The sequence below is a fragment of the Carex rostrata genome, chromosome 5, assembly GCF_964058835.1.
Source record: "Carex rostrata chromosome 5, lpCarRost1.2, whole genome shotgun sequence".
Taxonomy (NCBI): Eukaryota; Viridiplantae; Streptophyta; class Magnoliopsida; order Poales; family Cyperaceae; genus Carex; species Carex rostrata.
The window spans coordinates 8,078,327-8,102,943 of record NC_135922.1 but is presented as its reverse complement, the minus strand read 5'-3'; the positions used below and the strand labels follow the sequence as shown (position 1 = coordinate 8,102,943).

At 33.2% G+C, this 24,617-nt stretch overlaps 4 protein-coding genes and 1 long non-coding RNA gene across 7 annotated transcripts; 4 read left to right on the top strand and 1 right to left on the bottom strand.

Annotated features, from left to right (window-relative positions):
- Positions 1 to 458: 458 nt before the first annotated feature.
- Positions 459 to 3,076, top strand: LOC144554807 (uncharacterized). The gene is made up of 3 exons (XM_078303158.1): positions 459 to 942; positions 1,557 to 1,844; positions 2,751 to 3,076. The coding sequence occupies exons 1-3, from the start codon at positions 526 to 528 to the stop codon at positions 2,853 to 2,855; spliced, it is 810 nt and encodes a 269-aa protein (XP_078159284.1). The 5' UTR covers positions 459 to 525; the 3' UTR covers positions 2,856 to 3,076.
- A 2,104-nt stretch (positions 3,077 to 5,180) lies between these two features.
- On the top strand, positions 5,181 to 7,157 carry LOC144554239 (protein SRC2 homolog). The gene is made up of 2 exons (XM_078302559.1): positions 5,181 to 5,624; positions 6,255 to 7,157. Exons 1-2 carry the CDS (start codon positions 5,274 to 5,276, stop codon positions 7,011 to 7,013), a joined length of 1,110 nt encoding a protein of 369 aa, XP_078158685.1. The 5' UTR covers positions 5,181 to 5,273; the 3' UTR covers positions 7,014 to 7,157.
- A 3,581-nt stretch (positions 7,158 to 10,738) lies between these two features.
- LOC144553802 (uncharacterized) lies at positions 10,739 to 12,597 on the top strand. The gene is made up of 2 exons (XM_078301996.1): positions 10,739 to 11,199; positions 12,082 to 12,597. Exons 1-2 carry the CDS (start codon positions 10,849 to 10,851, stop codon positions 12,595 to 12,597), a joined length of 867 nt encoding a protein of 288 aa, XP_078158122.1. The 5' UTR covers positions 10,739 to 10,848.
- A 3,330-nt stretch (positions 12,598 to 15,927) lies between these two features.
- Positions 15,928 to 17,587, top strand: LOC144554677 (uncharacterized). 3 transcript variants are annotated; one of them, XR_013511700.1, is made up of 5 exons: positions 15,928 to 16,107; positions 16,698 to 16,763; positions 16,878 to 17,000; positions 17,107 to 17,140; positions 17,222 to 17,587. It is a non-coding gene; the product is annotated as an uncharacterized LOC144554677 (long non-coding RNA). The 3 variants fall into 3 exon arrangements; XR_013511699.1 differs by having other exon boundaries at positions 16,878 to 17,015; XR_013511698.1 differs by lacking the exons at positions 17,107 to 17,140; positions 17,222 to 17,587 and having other exon boundaries at positions 16,878 to 17,081.
- A 1,048-nt stretch (positions 17,588 to 18,635) lies between these two features.
- Positions 18,636 to 20,823, bottom strand: LOC144554168 (glutathione S-transferase 3-like). The gene is made up of 3 exons (XM_078302438.1): positions 20,597 to 20,823; positions 19,734 to 19,782; positions 18,636 to 19,267 (listed from the first exon to the last, which is right to left on the bottom strand). The coding sequence occupies exons 1-3, from the start codon at positions 20,741 to 20,743 to the stop codon at positions 18,831 to 18,833; spliced, it is 633 nt and encodes a 210-aa protein (XP_078158564.1). The 5' UTR covers positions 20,744 to 20,823; the 3' UTR covers positions 18,636 to 18,830.
- Positions 20,824 to 24,617: the final 3,794 nt, after the last annotated feature.

Sequence of the window (24,617 nt, the reverse complement as noted above, 5' to 3'; positions counted from 1 at the left end):
CCCTATTATCCTCTAGATAGCCATATGTGGTAAGTTTTGTTAAGGTAAAATGTTAAGTTTTTGTTTAGTATTTTAAATTTCATTTAATTTCTTTAAAGAATATCTCATTTGGATTTTGAACTCACAATTTCTCAAGGAGAGAGTGTTGTCTTTTGTCACTAAATCAAAGCCGATTATTATTTAATGGATTATTGTGAAACCAATTAAAGTTTACAACTAAATATAAGAAACAAAAGAAATTATGAAAGATGATTTAAAAAGCCATGCTCTCTAATTGAAACTCAAAGCCCATTTTAAGTATCAAACAAGGCCCGCTTGATAAACCCATTTCAAGTCCGGATCCATTAGACCACTTAATCGTTCCTTAGAGCGGTTTATTTGATTTTTAACCGAACCGGGAAGTTCGGTTCAAATAATTTCGTTTTTCGGTTTAACCGAACCCCTCTCTCGCGCTCTCCATTTCTCCTCACTCCTCAAAAACCACCTAAAAACCAAACCACCCAAATTAATCCAAAATCTCTCTCCATGGCACTACTCTCACAGTCACTATCCTTGCTTCGATTCTCTCAGGCAAAACGTCGAACACCTCTCGAGCATCCTTTCTACCGCACCACCACCAGCATCAAAAGATCACATGACCTTTCCATCTGCTTCGCTTCCTCTAATCCATCCAATAATTCAACCCAACTACCCATTTTACCAATGCCTCTTGTTCTCTTTCCAGGTTCCGCGTTATATCATTACACCAAATCTAAGGATCGGGTTATGATGAACAACTTGCTCCAAACCGATACCGATCGTAGGTTTGGAGTTCTGTTCTCTGACCCTAACCCTACTGATCCTGATTCGGCTTCGGTTGAGGTAGAAATAGGATGTGTTGCTCAGGTGGTGAATCATCAGAGATTACGAGATGATCGGTTCTTTCTCATATGCAAAGGACAGGTGTGTAATTCATTTATTTCCTTTGTTACAACAACATCACAAAAATCCCAACCATCTCGTCAAATCTGTTACCAGAAAATTCAGATCAGTTCCTGTTGCAAATAAACTGCCCAAAACCAGTCTTTTTACCAGAAAATTCAGATCAGTCTCAGTTCCAAAAAAATTCAGATCAGTCCCTGCCCAAAACCAGTCCTTTTACCAGAAAATTCACACCCAAACCAGCAGCAAGACCATAAACCCTATACCAGCAAAACCAGTATCAAACTCTCACTGCTTTCTGGGTTTTCTAGTTTGTGGGTATATGAATAGAATGATTAGGGCTGTTCTGATTTTTGCTGATGTTCATGTGCTGTTTAGAAATTGGAAGAATAATTTGAATTCAGTGGGCTTTTGAAGGTAATTAAATTAATTAAAGCTGCCATTACAATATTTGGTAGTTACCCCTAAAAAAATTGTACTATTACATTATGACATATTAAATGAACCAGCAGTACTGGTACTTGTAAATAGGTCACACATTTTTTTCTCAATTTATTCTCAGAACAGTACTGCTACTTGTAACTTCTGGATGACAAATTAGAATTGTATACTAAATGAAAATGCATATCAAACAGGAGAGGTTTCGTATCTCTGATATTCTACAAACAGAGCCCTACATGGTGGCGTCAGTGAACTGGCTGGAAGACCGGCCACCTCCGGACCCGACACAAGGCGATGACATGGAAAAGTTAGCGTCAGAAGTGGAGGATTACATGAAGGATGTTATGAGAATTTCAAACCGGCTTGAAGGAATGAAGCAAGATAATGAAAAAGTGGATGTCGATATAAGAAAGGGGCAGTTCCCCACACCTTTCTCATTCAATGTCGCCAGTTATTTCAATGACTCACCAACAGAGCAACAGGTTTGCATTTTTTACTTTGTAGTAGTGAGGTTATGGTACTATGCATAGCGTGGATTGGTAATCAATATCTTCGTTTTTAAAGTTCGAACAATCGATCTAAACCATTCAACATGATCTCTATATTCTATATGAAAATATACTTGTTGACTAAATTTTTGTGTTGTTTAGAATTTTATTTACTATGTTTTAGATATGTAGAAAATCAATACTTTTGAATGGTCTAAGAATCTTTAGATCAAGTTATTTTCTACTTATCTAAAAAAATAGTAAAAAAATGAAAAAAAAAATGAAAAATTTGATACAAGTACATTTTCATATGGTTATTATGTTGAACGGTTCAGATCAATTGTTTAGACTATGGAAACAGAGATATCGATCCATAGTACGCACCAATCTGCACTATGCATAGTAGTGTAATACCATAGCCTCACTCTTGTTTGAAAACTTCATTAACTGTCATGCTGTTGAGAAAAACTAGAAAGAGAAAATAAAATCAAGAAAAAATTGGCTTGCTTGTGGGACAGTAGTTTTACCATATGGTACTTGAAATTTTTTGGTAAAGGTGCTAGTTTGACTTGAAGAACATAGGCTACAAAAATTGGAAAAACTGCAAAATTATTTTAGTACCAAGTTAAGCGGTAAAAATATAATAATAAAATGAATGCCTTAAAATTAACTTTAAAAAAAATTCAAAAGTAGGGCATTTGATACTAAATAAATTCAAAAGACTATAAATCAGGTATATTTGTGTGTTTACTTGGTATATTACCAAATAATCAGGTTTCTATGTGTATAGTGTATACCATGCCATACTGGTTAGTACTGTCACTGGTACCATGACAAGTAGGGCACTTAATTTGATGATTCTCTTAATTAAAACCTTAATTAGTTTTCATTACTTTTTAGATGTTACTCGAGCTGGAGGATACAGCAACGAGGCTCAAGAGAGAGAGGGATACACTAAAGAACATCCTTACTCAAGCCACGTACTGGTTTTCTCGTCTTAGTTAATTATATTCATGTGAATTACTGGTGAATGTTTTTTAACTGATGATATATATGCCAGAAAAGTATTTTAGGAGAATGTTTTTTCATGTGGGTCCTTCCTTTTTCTTGGGTGTAATTTAGCTGTTATTTTGGTTTGATAATGAAAAAATGCTGTTAATTGAGATGTATAGTAGCTAGTTCAGAACAGCATGGAATTAATACACTTTTGGTTTGATATTTCTTAATTATTATCTTATTGCTAATTGGTATTCTCAATTTTTTATTTTTTTTTAAGGTGGGAAATTGACATTTTCATTTTATTTGTGAATAATTCGTAAAATTCGTTTTATTCGTGAATAATTTGGTAAAAATTCTCTCAACTGGATAATTTGTTGTTCAGTTCGGAAACTTCAAAAAAATATTTTATTCACAAATAAAACACGAATATTGTTACTATAGCTATTCTCATTAGATCAAAAGCTAATTCAAAATTTAGTATCCAAAAAAAAAAAAAAATTCATGTTGGGTGTATCTGAATGTTAAGGATAGTGATCTGGTCTATTTAAAAACTCAAAATCAAAAGCTCCCTAAATTTGTCATTGATAGATATAATTATTGTGCTCTAATTGTAAAAAGTAAATTTAGCTTTGTCCATAAAAATAGTGAAATAAGTTGCATTTCCGTGATCTCTCCTCAAATTGCATCACGCGCTACGGCGCTATCCAAAATAGACTTCTCCAGATAAAATTTTAGTTTGATTCGACGAACTTGTTCCATATAAAATAGTCAGAACACAGCCGACTGGTCCCCACACGTAAGTGACCATCTTCGTCGGAAACCGCGTACAGCCAAATTAAAGCCTTCAATTATTAATATGACCATCGTTTCCCTGACATCATGGAGAGATCACTCAAATTTCGCTTCTAACGTGAAAGTCCGGGTGCATGCATATGATGCATTTTATCTCTTTAACTCCAGGATTCTAAATAGCTAGCTATAGCGGCGCTATAGCTTTTTCGGACCATAAACGCTAAGCTATGAGATAAAATTGCGCTAACTCAGCTACGACCGCTATAGCTATAATAGCTGATCGCTATTACCGCTATATGAGACCCGCTATAGTTACCGCTATGCTACATTTTTTTTTTTTGCAATTTATATGGACTTTTGTACTTCTGTTCTTATTTTTAATGCTACATGGTCTTCTACGATAAGTATACTAAACCAAACTATGTGCTTTTATTTTTATTTGTGATTTATTCTATCTATATCGATAAATATTCAAATACTAACTCTTCATTTTGATTACTTTTTTTATAGTATTCATTTGTAAGATTATTATCATTCGTTTCAATTGAAAGCTGATTTTGATTATTATTATAATTATAAAATGTTTTAAATTGTATATTGACTTCATTTACCTTATAAAATTAATTGTTCTTTGTCTATTATAATATGTAATATCATGAAGTATAAACTATTAAATAATGTTACTTTTTAGATTTGTTTCCTTCTTATTTGCATAATTGATAAAAAGTATAGACTTAGATTAGTTGTCATTTAGTTGTTACATCAATTCTCTAATATTGATAATGTTGATAATTAGTATAAATATAGAATATAAAGTTTGAAAAGATAAAATCACTATGTGTGATAGCTTCCGCTATCCGCAATAGTTTTTTTTTTTTGTCTCCCCGCTATGCCGCTATAATCGCTATTTAGAACCTTGCTTAACTCCAAAGAAAATAGTCAGAACACAGCCGACTGGTCCCCACACGTAAGTTATCGTCTTAAGCAGTTATCGCTTACTGCCCAATTAAACATCTAATTATTTCTCGATGCAAACTTTTTCTAAATACACCCAAACCAGTCCGTATATGTTCTCTGACATTGTACCCCATTAAATCCAGATCCGTCGGTCTCCATCTATAATTAAACTCCGGGTGCATGCGCGTTATCTCTAAAACCCAAGTGGCTAAGATTCTAGAAGGATATTCTCGTAATTTCGTGAGACGAAAGATCTCGGAACCGGCTTTCCTCCGCGTCCGGACCGATGCCCGCGTTTCCTGTATTCATATCACCAGAGGGATTTTACATTGAGACCGTCCGATCTACATCAACACGAATATTAAAAGATCCTATGACATTCCACCTCCAACGTGATTGGTACGAATTCAGATCGGACGGTTGAAATCTAAACATAAAATTTATGTGTAATGCAGAGAATCCGCACACCGCGTTTCCTTTCCTTCGCTTGACCGCAAAATCCAACCTATAAAATCACCGAAGTCCACTTCTTCCTCTCTCATCTTCATTTGATAAATCTCGAACTCTCAGCCTTCTCCTCTCTCTCTCTCTCTCTCTCTCTCTCTCTCTCTCTCTCTCTTAGAAAGAAACACTTTGACCCTAACCCTAGTTCTAGTTCTAGCTCTGAGACAAGCCATGGCATACAGAACTCTTGAGCTGACTCTGATCTCAGCAAAGGATCTGAAGGATGTGAACCTCCTGGGGAAGATGGATGTCTACGCGGAGGTGTCTATCTCCGGCGATCCCCGTTCACGGCAACGCACCAAGATCCACGTCGACAGTGGTCCGAATCCGACTTGGAACCAGACTCTGCGGTTTACTGTACCAGCTGAACCCGGTGCACCCGGCACGATCCATGTGGTGATGCGTGCTGAGAAGAAGGCGCTTGGAGATAAAGATCTCGGCGAGGTGAACGTGCCGCTCAAGGAGATTCTTGAAAATGTCAGGGATGACGGACCCACTCAGCTTCAGTTCGTCTCTTATCAGGTATTGATTTTTAGCATACTATTCAATTAGCAAAGAAAAACCAAGTTCAAATCTTTTCCTGATTTAGTACTCTATGGTGCTTTTTCTGATTGACAATAGAAGAAATTAAGCCTTAATTTTGATTATTGGTGCCAATTGGAAGCGAATATGGTATACTTGTGGAATATTTCATTTCCAATTGGTACCAAGAACCAAAATTAGCTTATGGAATATTTTTGTCTATTAAAATTGTATAGAACGGCGGGTGGTTGGTTATGGAATTGATTCTATACAAAAGTTACAAACTTTAAACTTCTTTGATCATTTGTAGAATACAAAATCAAGGAAATTGGTTTGAGCAATGACTTTTGGGACAGTTGATAGTGACTAATCAATATTTATTGTGAAAAGATCTAATTATTTAGTAATAATAAAGATATAATTTCTAACTAAACCGATTAATTAATTACTCATCTATCATCATCAGTTGTTGTTGCAAGTTTCCTTTCTCTCTTCATCCACCCCACAATGACCTACTAGACAATCATATCACTTTCTTAGATTGAAAATGGGATAAACAAATCTATGATTATTGACTTTTATCTTCTAGAGAAAATTATTTAACAAAAATCAAATTATTTGACAATTCAGGTCAGGACACCAAACTCTGGCAGGGCAAAAGGGGTGATCAACCTCTCTTACAAGCTCAGTGAGCGCTTAGGTACACAAGCACCTGCCGGTGCATCTGCCAAAACTGGATATCCTGCCGGTGCACCATACCCACCACAAAATGCCGGTTCACCATACCCACCACAAAATGCCGGTTCACCATACCCACCACAAAATGCCAGTGCACCATACCCTACACAAAATGCTGGTGCACCATACCCACCACCACATGCCGGTGCACCATACCCACCTCCTACTGCTTATCCACCGCAAAATGGATACCCTTCAGAAAAACCTGCTAAAACTGCCGAGCCGGTTACAGCATACCCACCGGCCGGTTATCCTGCACCAACAGGATCAGAAAAACCCGCAAAGTCGTCTGAACCGGCTACTGCATACCCGGCCGCATCTAGTTCCGCCACACCATATCAGCAACCTCCGCCTTATGGATACGCACCACCACCTCAGCATGGTGCTCCACCGCCACAGTACGGGTATGCCCCACCACCTCAGTACGGGTATGCCCCACCACCTCAGCAAGGTTATGGTTACCCAGGAGGGTATGGTTACCCCCAGGCACAACAGGTGGTTAAGCCACAAAAGAATAAGAAGAGCGGGATGGGAGGGATGGGAGGGATGGCGATGGGGCTCGGTGCCGGTCTGCTTGGTGGGTTGATTGTAGGTGACTTGGTTTCTGATGTGGCTGATGGTGGATTTGATGATGGTGGCTTTGATTTTTAGGGTTTTCTTTTTAAATATTGTATGTTTTCTGGCTTTATTTTTTGTGTTTTAAATAGTTAGCTGGTACTGGTACAGCCTGTAACCATCTGTTAGAAACTGATTATATTGAATGATGATTGATGATGTGTGGGTTGTATATTCTCTTCGCTGGAATTTGTAAATAAAGAGATTTGCTGATGCACTCTTTTTTTTGTAGTCCTGTTGGCAGTTGTATGTATGTATTCACCTTATTTTTTGGCCATATTTTTCAGATCTGTTTTTTTTTTTTTTTTTTAATCATTTTTAATGGTTTTTCCAGATTTAAAAAGTAAAAATATATGTTTTCAGAAATGTGTCAATGTGTTTTTAGAAGTGTCGTGTTCGATTTCTGTGTCGTTGACACGGCACAATAATCGTAATCCGTAGCACATACATTTACTGCACCTCACGTCTCACGGACACCTGGATGTCAGACACGTACGGACAAGACACGACACGGTTAATCCAATGTATGTATGGAAGTATTTACAATTATACCGTTGTGTTCTATAGAGATTTCAAATTTGTTATCAATTAATACAATTATGACATTGCGCCGTGATACTTAATATTGGGATATTACATTATAAAAAAATAATAACATTTACAATTTATGAAATATAACAAAAAACAATGATCTTATATATTTCACCTCGATCTGTTCTCGTTTAATCAAAAGAAGAATAAAAAGTGACAAGATATGATAGAATAAAATCTTTACTAAGAATGTCTATTAATAAAAATATTTTTATTGTTTGCAATAGATACTGACTTGCTGGGTTTAATCTGACAAACCTCTTTTAAGGTTTTATTTAGATATCAATTTCTTAAGTTTTTAAAATAGAATATTTTAAACGAAAAGTAAATAAAAAATATTGGAATATCTGGTAAAATATTATTGTAGATCTTTTTCGGATTTACCAAATAGTCATAAATAAATTCTTGCTTGGAAAATTGAATTCCAATAATTTTTTTTTAATATCCGCACTTCTAAATTACTACATCATTTACAATTCTAATTAATTAATTTATACACATGGTATGGGGCTCAAACTATATTACTTAGAAATATAATTTTAACGGCAATAAGTAAATATATTATCAGGAGGAATCCACTTACATTGTTTTTGATGACACTCAATTACATCTTATATTTTCAAAGTTTTCAAATTCCAAATCATTCAACATGATAGTTATAATAAAATGTATATCAAATTTTATATTTTTGTTTGAATTTTTTTTACTATTTATTAAATATTTTAAAAATCATTTTTTTCAGACTGTTGAATTTACTCAGAATTGACTTTTGAACCAGGATCAATAACTCAAATTTAAATTATTTTTATCTTATTAAAATAACACAAAAAAAAAATAGTTTGTCTTACAGCCGCAAAAGTATTGACGTGAAAAATGTTGATTTGAGTTATTTGTCGTATTATTTCTAATAAATCAAATTATATAGTATTCCATCTATTTTCAAAGAATTATATAAAAAATTTCGAATATTTTAATAAAAATTAAAATAAATAAATGATAACATTCTATTTTAATTAAAAAAACTCAAATTCAAAAAATAATTTTCTAGAAAAAAAACTTTAAATTCGGAGAAGTATTATCCGGAAAGTACACCCAGTTCTGAATATTATTCACTAAATAGGGCAGAATCATAAATAATTCAAAAAATAATGCAGATTGTTAAATTTTGAAAAAAGTTTAAACATTAAAAAATATTTCGGCTCATTGACATCAGAGAGTCACATAACAAAAATATTGCTAAATGAGTTATATTTTATCTTTTCATTTTCATTATTTTGATAATGTGTTCTCTGATTTGGGCTTGATATAACTTTTTGTATAATCTTTTGTTTCAGCTCTTCCAAGTTAATGACTAGGTAGTAATCAATTTCAATAACAAAATAAATAGTCAGGTAGTAATTAATCCTTGGCTCTTATTTTTATAAATTTGTTCCCACAAAATAAAAATGAGGAGGGATTTAATTACATCATTTTATGTAACACATCTTAACACTATATTTTATAAGTTATTTTTTCGATTTTAAAATCCAAACAGTCGATCTGAACCATTCAACATTATCTCCATATTAAAATGTACTTGGAGGCCAATTTTTTTTTTTGATTTATTTTACTATTTATGTAGAATTTTTTTAAATTGTTGTTTTTTAATGGTCTAGAATTGTCTGAAAACAACAATTCTATACACATCTTAATAAATACTAAAGAAATTTCAAAAAATATAAAATTTGGTCTCCAAGCACATTTTAATATGAAGATCATGTTGAATGGTTCATATTGACTGTTTAAACTTTCAAATCGCAAAAATAAATTATAAAATTATAGTGTCATGATGTGTCACTATAAATTAAATAGTGTAATTGAATCCCTTCTCAATAAAAAAAATATTATATGAACATATTTATCTTGACTTCATTCGTCCCTTTCTCACATCAACCTTTGAATATTCAACATTCAAGAAAGTCAAAGTTCTACTAAAAAATCTGTGAGTAAATTAGCAACATGTTTAACAAATTATTAAAAGATCATTCAAAGTCATTCCTCTCTTTCTGGTATATTGGCAACATGTTTAACAAATTAATAAATGAAATTGTTCAAATATAAATTAGCAACATGTTTGAGAAATTATTAAAAGATAAATTAGCAACATATTTTAAGAAATTATTCAAAAAATTTATTCAAATATAAATGAGCAAGTTTAAGCTTATATCAGCTTCAATCGTTTCTTAGCTCATATCAAGAAGAAAATAAAGTTTTTTCCTCTATTTTTTTTTTCCTTTTTGTGTCTACTATTAGAGAATGAACCTTGTTGCACAAAGAATATGAAATTCTTTTCCAACTCATGATCTATATGCAACTCATAACACTCAGCAATCTTTGATTAATTTGCAGCTTACAATACGAGTTAGCTGTTAACAAGCTAACTCGACTCGGCTCGTAATTCGCATGAACAAAGTCAAACTCAGCTCGGCTCAATCATACATGAGCCGAATTTGAACTGTACTTAACTCGACTCGACTCGACTCGCTCATTTAGAGCCCTAATCCAACATCACAACATTTAGTTGACTAAAAGATATGGCCCACATGGAGAGGCAATAACTTTCTTTCATGCATTTGGGCTGATCCTATATTTAATTCTACCGGGCCTTAAAAGTTTGCCATTACCAGTTTATCCAAATTATAAGGCATAACAACTATATATAATTTAATGAGAGAGGCTTTAAATCCCTAATTATTTTATTTTTGCATGCCTTAATTTTCCTTAATTTATGTTTATTTTTTCATTATGTTTGAACAATAAACTTAAAGTTTGTTCCCTTCTGAGATTTCCTCCGTTCATCAAATAAAGTTCGAACATTAGAAGTTCTAAATTTAATTTAGAACAAGATCTTTAGAAAAAAAATATATAAATTTGTAACATGTTTAATTAAGAAATTATTAAAAGAACATTCAAAGCCATTCCTCTCTTTCTGGTATATATTTTGGCAAAATGTTTACTAAATTATTAAGAGAAATTATATAAATATAAATTAGCAACATGTTTAAGAGATAATTAAAAGAAATTATTCAAATATAAATTAGCCACATGTATTAAGAAATTATTAAAAGAACATTCATGTCATTCCTCACTTACTGGTATATATATTATATCCAAAGTCTTCTTCCTCTCTCTCTCTTGTTACCAATTCAACCTATCATCTCAGATCTCAACCTCTCTTCATTTTCTCCAATCCATTGTCCCAAAAACACCGTAAACCGATTGTTATTGCTGATTATATATCATGGCGGCATTTCGAACTCTTGACCTAACCCTAATCTCTGCAAAAGACCTGAGCAATGTTAACCATTTCCACAAATTGGAGATCTATTGCGAGGTGGTGCTCTCCACCGATCCCCGGTCAAAGCAACGCACTTTAACCGACCGTGAAGGGACTAAAAACCCGACATGGAACTCAACTCTCAAGTTCACTGTGCCAGCTAATTCCGACGCCACAAGCATGTTGAATGTCATGCTACGTGCCGACCGTTCATTGGGAGATCGGGAAGTTGGCGAGGTCCATATCACACTCAAGGAAATTCTCGAGACGGCTACCGGAGATGGACCCACAGAGCCTAAATTTGTTTCTTATCAGGTATCAATTAACTCTCAAGAACAAATTGCTTATAAAAGCTTTCAGCATTGTTTAACTATTTAATTGATCAGTTTATGATTAAGCTTAATTTGCTATATATTAATATAGCATTAATTGCATAATACTAGTTTGTGGAAAAGTTGAAAAATGGCAAACTTAATAATGGTAACATGTGAAGAATGATCCATGCCATTTATGATTCAAATTTGGGATACTAATTTGACTAATTCTAGTATGAAGAAGAGTATTTATCACTAATTCATTATTAAGTTTTTTTCCAAAAAAAAGAAAGAAGAAAACTATCTTTAAATTTTTGGCACAAAATAAAACAAGTGCTGAATGTTTATTGATTATTTCTGCTGCCGTTTGGCTATTAAATTTTACATTTTTAGCAATAAATCTATTTAGGTTAAGAGTAATAAGATGAAATAATGTTAGTTATTTTGTAATTGTAAGTCCAATTATTAATTAAACATCTCTCAATATATATATATATATATTTCGCAATATATACAATAATTACATATTTTGTGATACCATCCAATAGTTGACTTTAATTATACATTAATTATATATCTTGTGAAACCATCCAATAGTTGACTTCAATAATTAATTAAATTACAGTACAATAAATTTTTTTCCTATCAAATGAAGATAATGTCACATGCATATCTATGATAAGATTAAAATTCAAAGAAGACTCGTGATCCTGCTATAACTTTTAATTAACCATATTTTTTTTTTCCAAATTTAATGTTCTCATCTGTTTTTCCATTATATATTTTCTAATATAATTCCCCACAAATTGTCATAACTAATAATAATAATAAAAAAAACTAAGTAACAACAAATGTTAATTCATGGTATTACAATTATTTTCAGGTATGGAAACCTTGTGGCAAAGCCAAAGGAGTACTCAACATCTCTTACAAGCTAAGTGAGCGCTTCACTGCTGCTAGCGGTTCGGGGGCCCCATACCAGCCCCCACTAACTACAGCCGGAAACCCGTACCCTCCTCCACCTCCCGGTTATCCTACGCTAACACCGGGACCCACACAATCAGTTGTTACCGCATATCCAGTTGCATCCAGTGCACCTGCACCTTATGCTGCACCACCGCCATATACTTATGCTCCTCCACCACAATACGGGTATGGCCCACCGCCACCTCAGCCCGGATATGGGTACCCGGGGTATGGTTACCCGCCAGCTGCACAAGCACAGCCAGTCAAGCAAAAGAAGAAGAAAAATAACGGGATTGGTGGGTTCGGAGCGGGTCTGATCGGTGGGGCCATTGGCGGGTTGATTCTTGGTGACATTGTTTCAGATGCAGCTGAGGATGTGTATGATGCGGGTTATGATGCCGGGTTCGATGATGCCGGTGGGTTTGATTTCTAGGTTGCAGATTTATGATTTATGTTTGCAACTTATGTCATTGCCATGTTTGCCATGTTTTCCATCAAAAGATGTTTTAATTAATTAATTAATTTGATTTATTAATTTTTTGGTAATTGAGTGTTGTCTGATGTTGTATTTAGAAAGGTTTTCCGGATGTATAAATTATTTGTTAGCGTTTGTACATCATAGACTGCCTTCTGTTTTCGTTCAAAGATTTTTATGGTCAAATTGATTTACATTTTATTTTGATTGCAAAGCACAGCCCAGAAAAGACAGTCAGGTGGTAGGATAAAAAAAATGAAAACTTAATATGAATAAAATATATGTTATAATATGACACTACTAGAATCGTAACTTATAGCAAGGGGAGCACCTGTTTGTTGCAAGGTAGAGACAGTCCTTGCAACAGAAATGGCGTTTGACCAGGACTCAAACTTGTTGCAAGGGTAGTCCCATGCAACATGTATCACATGCAAATGTATGATGTACAACCATGCAACTATTTTATACCTCCCCTTGCAACTACGTTTTGAAGATAGGATATTATAATTTATTGGAGGTCCATGCAACAGCTCAGAATTATTGTCTTGCAACTACTTAACCACATGAAAGATACTATATTTTATTAACACATCCTAATTAATAAGAAAAATACTTGAATTGAACATGATTTTCATAGTCCCATTTAAATAGCACAATTTGGTCCGAAATAAAAGATACAATTATAGTAGCTATATAATTAAGTATTACAATCCTTCTAAAATTCCTCATTAATCAACAAAATAATTTATATAAGACATCCTAATTAATAAGAAAAATACTTGAATTAAATAGTGGTTTAGTAATATCATCACAATTGTTAACAACACCAAAATACCCCAAACTGATACACATCAATACACTATTATTGCATAGTTTAATAATTTTTGTATAAACAAAATTATTAAAATATGTTTGGCATATACACTAGTTCTTTTATAAGAAAAAACAAAGAATATTGTCTTTTTCAATAAACATTTTCACTATATACAGTAGCTAAATAGTAGTTAAATATTACAATCCTTCACAAATCACAAATATTGTCTGCACTTGTGTTTTCAAGTTATTGAAATGTCTGATCTGTCCTCCTGCAGAATTTTTTTTAAACATGAGTATCAATAAATGACAAAAATTAGCATAAAATCAACCTAGTTGTATATCAGTACAAATAGATCAGATTTTTAGTTTTTTGATAAAAGTGGTATGAGACTATCTATCGACCGCAATCCAGTACTGAACATTGCAACTTCTAACCTCATTATCTCTACAGAGGTCATTGCTTAAGATTAGTTCATCAATTTATTTTTGGTTCGGGCATTTTGTCGAACACTTAATGCATGCATCAATGCGACAAAATTTACTCAAACTGAAGAATGCACATGATTCAGTGAGGCATTTCATCAAACACATAGTGAGCATAGTGGAAGTGTAACCAAATTAACAACAAGGATACCAACAAAATTCAATTAATTAATTTGTAGAAAGTAATTTGGACAGCTAATTGCACTAATTAATCTTCATCGATAGTTGAAGTGTAACCAATTAATTTTAGTTGATCTTGAATTTACTACTCACCACTTTGTGTATCCTTAGCAGAAGGAACAAAGGGGACAAAGGGGAATGCAGCCTGAAGAGGGGAAGGCACCGTCGAGAATTGTCTAATCGTTATTTGGATGAATTATCAGGGCTGCTGGGAAGCCAGTGCTACAAATGCAGAGATATAAAAAGTAATTCAGAAGGAGGGTTTGGTGGGGATTTATGGCTTGGCGGGGAGTGAAATTTGAGAGGGAAACAAATTTTGACAAAAATTCAGAGAAGGAGAAGTGAAATTTGAGAGGAGGGAATCAAAATTTGAGTTCTATAAACTCCGTCAGAAAGGGGAGAAAGCGGGAGGGTGGTAAGAAAAGAAAATATATATATATTGTCTGGATTATTTTGTGGCTTCAGAGGATTTATTACGAATGAATATATATTGTCTTTGTATAATAGATTGAAAATCTTATGAAATGGTACAAATACATTTGTTACACAAATGATACAAATCCACTCTATTGGTGATCCTCTTCTTCTGGATGATTTGTGGCTTTTACCGACTTATTTGTGAACAAAGTAGTACGACCTTTTGGTAATCAGTGACCCTCCATTGTTCATCAAACAGCTTGTATCAACAGATGATGAAACTGGTAATTTTTGTACATAAAATAATACAAATAAATTCCAAAAAATATATTTTCTACATTTATACATACCCCGTGACCAAATAATGTTTGTAATTGTCAATTTCATATATTTTCATCACTATTTCTCTATTAAAATTGAGCTAATAATTGTGGACCGTTCATTTTTGTATGAGTAATCAACGGTCGATCTGCAATAAAATAACACCTAATTTCTTTTAAAATGATCAAGTTAGTACCAGGAACTTTAAAAATGAAAAAAATTTGGAGTTCCAACAATTATAAGCTTCGATCCATTGTGTAGTATCTATAGCCCTACGATTTCATTATATTACATCGCTTGGATGGATGTGTAGATGAACATCAAATTAGATCAAACTTACCAACAATAAAATCAATGAAACACTCTTTGATTTGAACGGTTCCGATCGACCAATGGACGACGTTTGTCTTTGTTTCTTCATTAACTCGTCCTACAAGAGTTGATGTTCTATGATCATGCATGTTTTACATAAGTCATTGATACAACATACATGTACAACTATAAAATTTAATTTGTCAAAATTATTTAATAATACACTAAAAATGTTCTAGCATTATATTTTGATATAAATTTTATCAATATCACTATTGTCATTTTAATAATTTTCATTTATCAATCTGATAGTAAAAGTATTAAACTAGTTAAATTTATAATAAATAAAATCAACATCAGTTATTACTCGTAAATATTTAAACATATATGTATCATCAATTATAATAGTAATTTGTCCATAAAAACTGTAAAAAAAAATATAAAAATATACTTTTAGAATTTTTTTCATATTATTTGTTATCCATACATTACTTAATTTTATTTAGTTTTATTTTTACTTCCCTCTCAATTTTCCCTCACAGACCTTTGAAATCTGGGGCAATTTTGTTAGCAGAGCAGTTTTTATTTTATGCAACGCACGGCCTATATAATCTAAAGAGTGTCCAATATATATAACACACTAATTGAAGCAAAAACTGCTCTATTAATATATGTACTTGGAAACTTTTTGTTACCCATCGCATCTAGAGAGGATTTAGGGAGCCGCCTCTCTTGAACTCATTTTGCCCTAAGTCATTCAGCAATATTTTCATTTCCCTCCCTATGTCTCCCTCTCTCTCCGAGGGTTTTCAAAATCAATCTCTCCGCCGCTCAGTGCAAATCCGGCTCCCCTCTTAGTCCGTCGCTCAGCAACTTCCGCCCCTCGCTCCTCCGCTGTTACCTTTGCCGCTCAGCGCAACTCGGACCCCCTCTCTCTAGGTGAGTATCGATTTTTCTCTATAGGATTTCTTTTAGATTATCCTCATCTACTCAATCATTGCCATATCTTGCTACCATGTAATATTGTTTATCATGTGCTAATCTTGTTTTAAGCTATTAAATCTGTCTTGTCAAATTTCTAATTGGTTAAACCCTAGGTCAGAGCCGTGTTGAATCAATTTAATTAATTAATGTTGAATGCTGTCGGTGATGTGCTTTGTTTCAGTCAAGTTGTTTGCAGTCAAGTGTGTTTGCATCACTGGATTTTGAATGCTGTTAGTGATGTGCTTTGTGAAATTAGAACAGACAAAGCAACACTCTTGAAGAGGGGTAATACTGTTATAGTTATATCTTGGTTAAACATTGGTGTCAATAAAATCTTAAGTAAATATACTCTTCTGTTGAGAGATGAATTTTGATAGGTGTCACATATCTATTGCATTGCTCTTAGTTATACTTGCAGTTAATTAGCACCTCCTAATCGCAGCCTTCGGGGATTTGGTTCAGTTGATGGGGTGAAAGCTAAGTTGAAAAAGTTAAGTAGTGCAGTATAATAATTGATCTATTAATTACACCTTTTTGTGCCTTAGGTCACTCCCAAAACCTTGGCTGATGTGAAAGGTGGAACACCCATCTCATACGAAGGAAGAATTCAGGTACAATTTCTCTCATTTGAAATTTCTTGCCAAAATTAACTTTAGACTTATTTTTAAGTAAAATTACAATTAGTCGGTTTCCTCTTAAGTTACCTTTTATGCAATCTTTTACAGCTTTTGGAGATTGCACAAGTTCCAGATCGAAACTGCACCCAAATCAGATCTAGGGTTTATCCCTCTCCTCTTTTCCAAAATCAGTTCATGTTCTCCCAATTACTCAAAATGTAGGGGTTACAGGTTCCTATTACACAGGTTAGTTTGACCAAAATCTGGGTTATTTTAGGCTTTTAAAATAATAGGGTTCTTGTGTTCATGGATTCTCACATATACATTTTTTTCTTAGGAACCACCTAGCAGTCCTGAACGACCACAATATGGTACAGTAGGGAATATGGGTTCTTTGCAGGTAACATTTTAAGATAAAATAATATGCTCTAACATTACAATTTGGTTTACAGAACCAACAACCAAATCCAGAAGTGTCATTCCAAGCACTGCTGACTTCTCAAGACAGACAAGAAATTGCAAGTAATGATGCCACAATGTCCAATTGGTGGGCAAATCCAACTTCGACATGAACCAGGGATGTCTAGTAGGGTTGTCGATATTTAGGGTAAAATATTTTGGTTATATGGTGGGTATATTTTGTTAACTCATAGGGGGGTGAGTTTATTTTGTTAATGCTTAATAGGTGGGCACATTTTGGGTATATTTAGAAGCTAACTCTTTTATAATCAATGATGTTGTTTTACTTCTTTTTAAATTTTGGTTCAATGTAAGATGACTATACTATGTTGGTCAATAATTATTAGTTGTTTTATATTTATGTTTCGATGTGTTTTATGTGAATGTTGATGAATGGGAAACTGGGAATTGTAAAAAATTACTGGGCTGGTACCAGATTGGTACAGCGAGGGAGGATTGTAGAATTGGAGCATGCTAATTTCCAGCTATTTCCTGTTATTATATACGTTGGTATGTCCATGCAAATAGTATGAACTGCATTCAAAACATGTCAATAATCACCCATGCAACAAGCTAATAATCTTCCCTTGCATATAGTCAGGTGGGACCCATATTCTCTTGCCTTGCATATAGTCCAGTAGGACCCACGATTGTTAACCTTGCATATAGTCAGGTGGGACCCATGCTGCCTCCCCTTGCAAATACTAAAAACGGGGTCAACTCTGAAAGTAGTTGCATGCGCCCTTGTTGCAAGGGTATAGGCTTGCAACAAGTCTATTGCAAGGGAGTCCTTGCAACTACTTAGCAATTGTGAGGGAAGTTGTTACAAGGGCATAGTTGCAAGGGTAAACGCATGCAACAAGTGTTTTCGGGCTTGTTGCAAGGGTATCACCTTGCAACAAGCTATTTTTCAGGGCATGCAATAAGTTAGGATTCTAGTAGTGTGAATAAAAGACAAATAATTTAGTTACTGGTAAATTACAAGAAGAGGTCAACAAGCATCATGAAATACAGTGACAACTTAATAAATCGAAAAAGATTTGACCCAATAAAAAATTTGTGATATAAAAATAATTTGAATTATAAAATTTGTGATATAAAAATAATTTGAATATAATTAAAAAATAATTCAGATATAACTTGAAAATAACTTAAATATAATTCGAAAATAATTCAATAATTCGTTCAATAATATACATTTATAGCAAAAAGAAATTCGCCAAAAAGAAATTTGTGAAAAGTTTGTACAAAATTTGCGAATAATTCAGAAAAAAAATTGGAAAACCAAATAATATGCAGATTAATTAGCTAACAGCTCAGATCCAGAATTATTTGCGAATCTTGTTACTATGCCATGAAAGAATCTATCATAGAATTTCTTTTTTACAAAAAGAAAAACCTGGCACATATTGAAATGATCATTTATTATTGATTACATAACGAGTCTCAACTCGATAACACATCACAACACAGCATTGTGATGCTTCATCATCCCAAACAGAGTATTACTGAGAACAAAACATAAACAAAACCACAAATTGACACAAACCAAACCAAGCTGAACCGAACCGAACAAACAACAATTCACAAGTAACTCCTCACTTAGGCAGGGAGAGAGGCAGCGGTCTTCTTCCAAGCGGGACGAGCCGATATGTTCTCCCACCATGCCTTGACATGCGGCCTGGAATTGACCAAATCGGCCTTGGGTGTTTTGAGAAGTAGGAATATCTCAGGCATGTGGTTCAAATCCGCAAGGGTAAATTCGTCACCTGCCAAGTATTTGTTCTTTGCAAGATGTGCCTCATACACATCTAGTACTGCACTTAGTTGTTCGGCCTTTTTCTCTGCATTTGACGGGTCGGTTGTCATGCCAATCATAGGCTTGACGACGAATTCAAAAGCTATTCCGGAGGTGGGGGAGTAGAATTGGGAGGATTCGACTTGAAGCCAAGTTTCGAACTTAGCTAAGCTGGAAGGGATGAGATTGGTGCCGCTCTCCTTGTACTTGGTTGCAATGTAGCGAGTGATTGCACGAGATTCTGTAAAATTAATTACAGAAGTTTTAGCTGAGCCTATGTACACTATGCATAGCGCATATTGCTCTGTACTATGGATCATATGAAAATGTACTTGCAAACTAAATCTTACCTTTTTTAAGAATTTTTTTTTACTATTTTTTTTACACAGATAGAAATGAGTACTTTTGATTGGTCTAGAATGATCAAGTAATTATGTAATTATTTGAAAAAATAATTGACCAACCTTGAAAACTTGTGAAAGGATCCTTGGTTTATTTTATCATTTTTTCTATTGGCTGAAACTAATTAATTCTTTAAAAAAAATTACCATATGCCAGTGCTTGCAGTGAAAAGATGTATATGACAACTTTGTTTTGTTGCCAATTAATTAATTTGAGACATTTTGAAAATGTATTTTATCTATTTCAAGGACCGAAAGATGCAAAAGAACAAATGATTAGAAAATTAAAATTTTGACAGAACTTACCGAATAGGGTGTCATCGCCGTCTTGAATTGTTGGGATTTGACCAAATGGCTGAAAAAGATTCACAAAAAAGTATTAGAACAACAAATTTTTTTATCATAAAGGGTTGAACTTGACAACACAAATTTATATCAAAAAGGGCCGAGATTTAATTCTACAGAGAACAAAATTAATTTTTTGGTGTTATTTTCTCAGATATATTTTACTGAAAGGAAAAAAAAAAAAGTATCAAACAGATTATCCTTTGACTGAACTAATTACATGATTAATACAGTGAAAATAAGATCTAATTACACATCAGATTAGATCTACACAAAGAATCAAACACCATATCGATTCATTTAATATTTTAGAGAAATTTCATATATCTCCCTCAAAAACCTCAATATTACATATTTCCTCCTCAAAAATTTGTAATATCATAATACACTTCAAAATTACTGACACTCACAGATTTATCCAATTCATCAACTTTTCCATCAATTGTAAATTCATAATTCCCATTTTACCCTTATAAAGAGTTAAAAAATTAGACATATATGTAAGTTTCTACACTTTTAATAAATTAGCAGTACCACAGTCACAAAATTTGCAAATAATTCGTTCTTTTGGTGATGGCAAACCGAAATTTGACCGAATTATTCGCGAATTTTACAAATTTTACCCAAATTTTACGAATAATTCGCGAAATTTTTGTAGTGCTAATTATTAGGTTGACCAATCTTTGACCAAATTATTCGCTAATTTTACGAAATTTTCCTGAATTTTAAGAATTATTCAATTGGCAGGTAAACTCATAACACCTAGTTAATTGATTCATCGATCGGATCAAAAGAGAGAGAGAGAGAGAGATTAGAATGGATACATTGAGAGCGAGGAATTCGGGTTTTTTGTGAGCACCGGCGGCGAGATCGACGGGCACAAGCTCGTACTCCAATCCCTTCTCGTTCAGCGCAGCGATCACTCGCACCACGTTGCTCGACAGCGCCACACCGTACACCTTGATCGCCATTTCTCTCTTCTCAGTGTAGTCTCTCCTTTCTCACTTCCTGTCTTATCTTTTCCTTTTTTTTTTTCGTTTCTCGCTCTATGCTTTACTCTCGCCTCTCGGGTATATAAATAAGAAATAACGAGGAGACACATATTCGGGTGGGGTCCGGAACTCCTAAAGTACCGCAAAATTTGAGTTTCGGTTCTGACCGTCTGGATTACACAGGATACTTTAATATTCGTGCAAAATAGATCGGATTGTATTAATCTAAATACAAATTTTGAGTTACTTTAAAGGATAACAATTCTAGTCGGGTGGTACTGGTTACCTTGTAAATATTTGGATATCATTGTGCCAGCGCATGCATTGACTCTCTGGGTTTGGTCCGTAAAAGTGGCGTTCGAATTTGCTGAATTTCAGCGGATGTGAATTCGTAAAAGTGAGATCTTATGCGGCATTCAATGAAGCTTCCTTTTTATTTTTCTTTTTCTTTTTTCAATCTTGGTTACAAATGAATTGTTCTGTTCGGTTCTACAGAGTCAAAATTTCGTTATTCCATAATAATTTGAATATAATTTGAGAATAATTTGAAAGTATACATTCAATTTAGATTAGAAAATCTCAGTATCTCTAGAGGAAAAAAATCTAAAATTATTTATAACTAATTCGTAAAATTCGTGAATTATTTGCGAATAATTCAATAAAAATTCGATCAATTGAAAAATACGCCAGTCGCTAACACCACAAAAATAAATTATTTACGAATCTTATCACTATGTCTCAAAAATTCATATCATCTAAGGTAATAGAATATTTTTGTTTGAATCTAATCTGTTCAATCAAAATTCACACGATTATTAAAGCAATTCTGTGCGTTCTATCTCAGACGATCGTGATCCAAACATAAATATTTTGTTACCTCAGAGGATATGATCGATTGTCAGACGATAAAGACACCTATTTTTAACCCATATGATATTTTTAAACATAATGATAATTGACTTTTCATTTGTTATGACTATTTTTAAGTTAAATTTATATATGCTTAATTCTTTGACGCATTACACCCTTCATCTTTCTGAATGCATACACAGCAAGGAATTTTATTTTGATATACGTTATTTGTATTATAAAATAATAATTTATTTTCAAATTATACAAGTATTATATTAAAATAACAAAATTATTATTATGAAAGAATTAAATCTACTGATTTCCAATTTTAATTGCTATGTTTTGTGTATTGTTTGTTTTAATTTCTAATTTTTAAAGTAGATATATATTATTTGCAGATCCCAATTAACTCAAATAATATCAACAAAACTTTGTATCTTTGCTGAAAAAATGTCAAGTTTGGCTAGTATAACATCAGTGTCATTTCAACGTATATAACACAAAATCTAAAACCTATCAAATCGACTTCAAACGGTGAATCCAAACCGTTCAAACCGATCTACTTCATTAGTTGTGCGTTTACATGCAAAATTTATAACTTTTCGAATTTACTTAGTATTAAGTCGAGCGGTCAAATGTGTGAGTTTTTAAGTTAATTTTAATACATTAATTTTTCAATATTTTTACCGCTTGATTTGATACTCAAATAACTCGAAAATATAAAAAAAAAATGTATGTAAACACATAACTCATAATGTAAAACGGTTTGAACGGTTTGGATTAGTCGTTCGAAGTCGATTTAATAGGTTTTAGAATTGGTATTATATAGGCTGAAATGACACTGATGTTATGCTAGCCAAACTCAAAAATATCACTTTCAATCATCAAGACTAACTAAATGTCACTTTTAAAAAAAAAAAATGATATTTTGACAAACTTTAGCGATAAGTATGTTTTTGTTGGGAAAAGTGGTTGAAGAATCTTATAATTGCATTATTTGTCTATGGAGTAGGTCATAATGTAAAGAATTATTCCAACCAACAACTAATGAAGAATTATTTGTGTTGTCAACAATTTCTAAAAAAAAAGAAAATGAAAAGAATTATAACTTCCTCACTTAACATTTTATAATATTTCATAAAGTACTTCTAATACAAATTTCTCTGCTCATGAGTCTCAATTTAATATTAGTGAATCCTTTATCAATTTAGAAACAAATTAGCAAACAAATTAAAGCATGCATAAATAAGTCAACATCACAACCAAAGATAAAATTCAAATAACTAAATTAACATAATTAATAATACTAACCTACATCCATTTTCATAGATTAAATGTTTTAGCCAGCCATAAATTTAACACAAGCACAAGTCATGTTCTTAATCTCAAATAGAACAAGAAGAAATAATTTGTAAAATTACCACTTATCACTCCCCTAGCCTCCCCTCTCTTCTCTGAATTCAGGGGCAGAGCCAGACTTTCAATTTATGGAGGTTAAATTTGAATTGGGATCCATCATATAACATTTTCGTGCTCCGAGTGGGGATTAATTTTACAATATAGGTAGTATTTTACTTTAAATTATAAAAATAATTAAAAGTATATGGGGCTCAATTGATCCCCATACTTTGTTAGTGGGTCCGCCTCTGTCTGAATGCAGATCGTCCAATCATAATTCAGTTCAATCCATCTCGAGGTGAAATGCACAAAATCCCTTAAATATTTGTGTAGATTCTGATCAAACAATCTAGATCTAAACATATATATTATGTTACTTAGGAGATATGGATTCACCCTCCCCTTCTCTTATCTTATAACTTAATTTGGAATTAATAAATGAACAGTTTCGTAAATAGTTACACAGACAGGTAATCTCCATGTATAATACCATAACATTTTTTTTAGAACAGTTCTTAGACACGCGCACGTGCACGCGCACGCGCACGCACACTCTCAATACCCCAATCCTGTCCCTCTGCAGAATGGAGCCCCTATTTTCTCAGAGAAGAACCAATGCCTTAATCAGCTGCACTAGACAGCAATGGCCCCTCTGTTTTCAATTATCTCTGGAAGTACCATAACATTATAAGTGGTCCCTCTGTTTTCAATTCTCTGGAAGGTTCTGTCTCTCTTTCTGCAATCTTCTATCACTTTTGTTTCTCCTAATCTATCATATTCTAGAACACAGGGTCACTAGTGCATGCTAAAGGTGTGGTCTCGCCTGTCGGTGCCTAAATTTGTCTATCTATCCAATTTGAATGGATATAGCTGTGAAAATGCCAGACAGTGTATGTTAAATGAAATTATTTGTTCCACAATCATTGGTGACAAATGTTAGTGGTGTTTGTTGGATTACTCCCATTTTTGTATTTTATTATGTGTGTTAGCTGTGATAACATGGCATATATATAAACAATAGTTTGCCGTGTCATATTATATCTTATCATTAAAATCAGATGAACCAACCATGCTTGTAGGGGTGCAAACGGATCGGATACAGATCGGATAGTGGTAAAACCATATTCGTATCCGTTTTTATTTTTCGGATACGGATATCCGCTTTTTATCATAGTAAATAACATAATTTTTTTCATAATTCATATTAAATTATATAATAGATATCTACTATTTGGATACGGATAATTAAAATTCAAAACCATATCCGTATCTGTATCCGCACGGATATTTGGATATCGGATATCCGTATTAAATTTTCGGATACGGAGTCGGATACGGTCGGATAATATCCAACCCGTTTGCACCCCTACATGCTTGCCCTCAAACAAATTAAAAATTTGAAAGATAAAGAAGAATCTGCCTTTTCTTTCCTATTCTTAAAAAAAAAAATAATGGAGAATTTACATTAAATTTTGTTTTTAAAAAATCAAAAGGATGTAGAAAAGATAACCCAAAAAATAGGGGGGCATTCAAAATTTTCTTTAGGAGATAAAAAAATAACAAATCAGATTTAAATAACTAATTGGATTTAAATTCATTAACT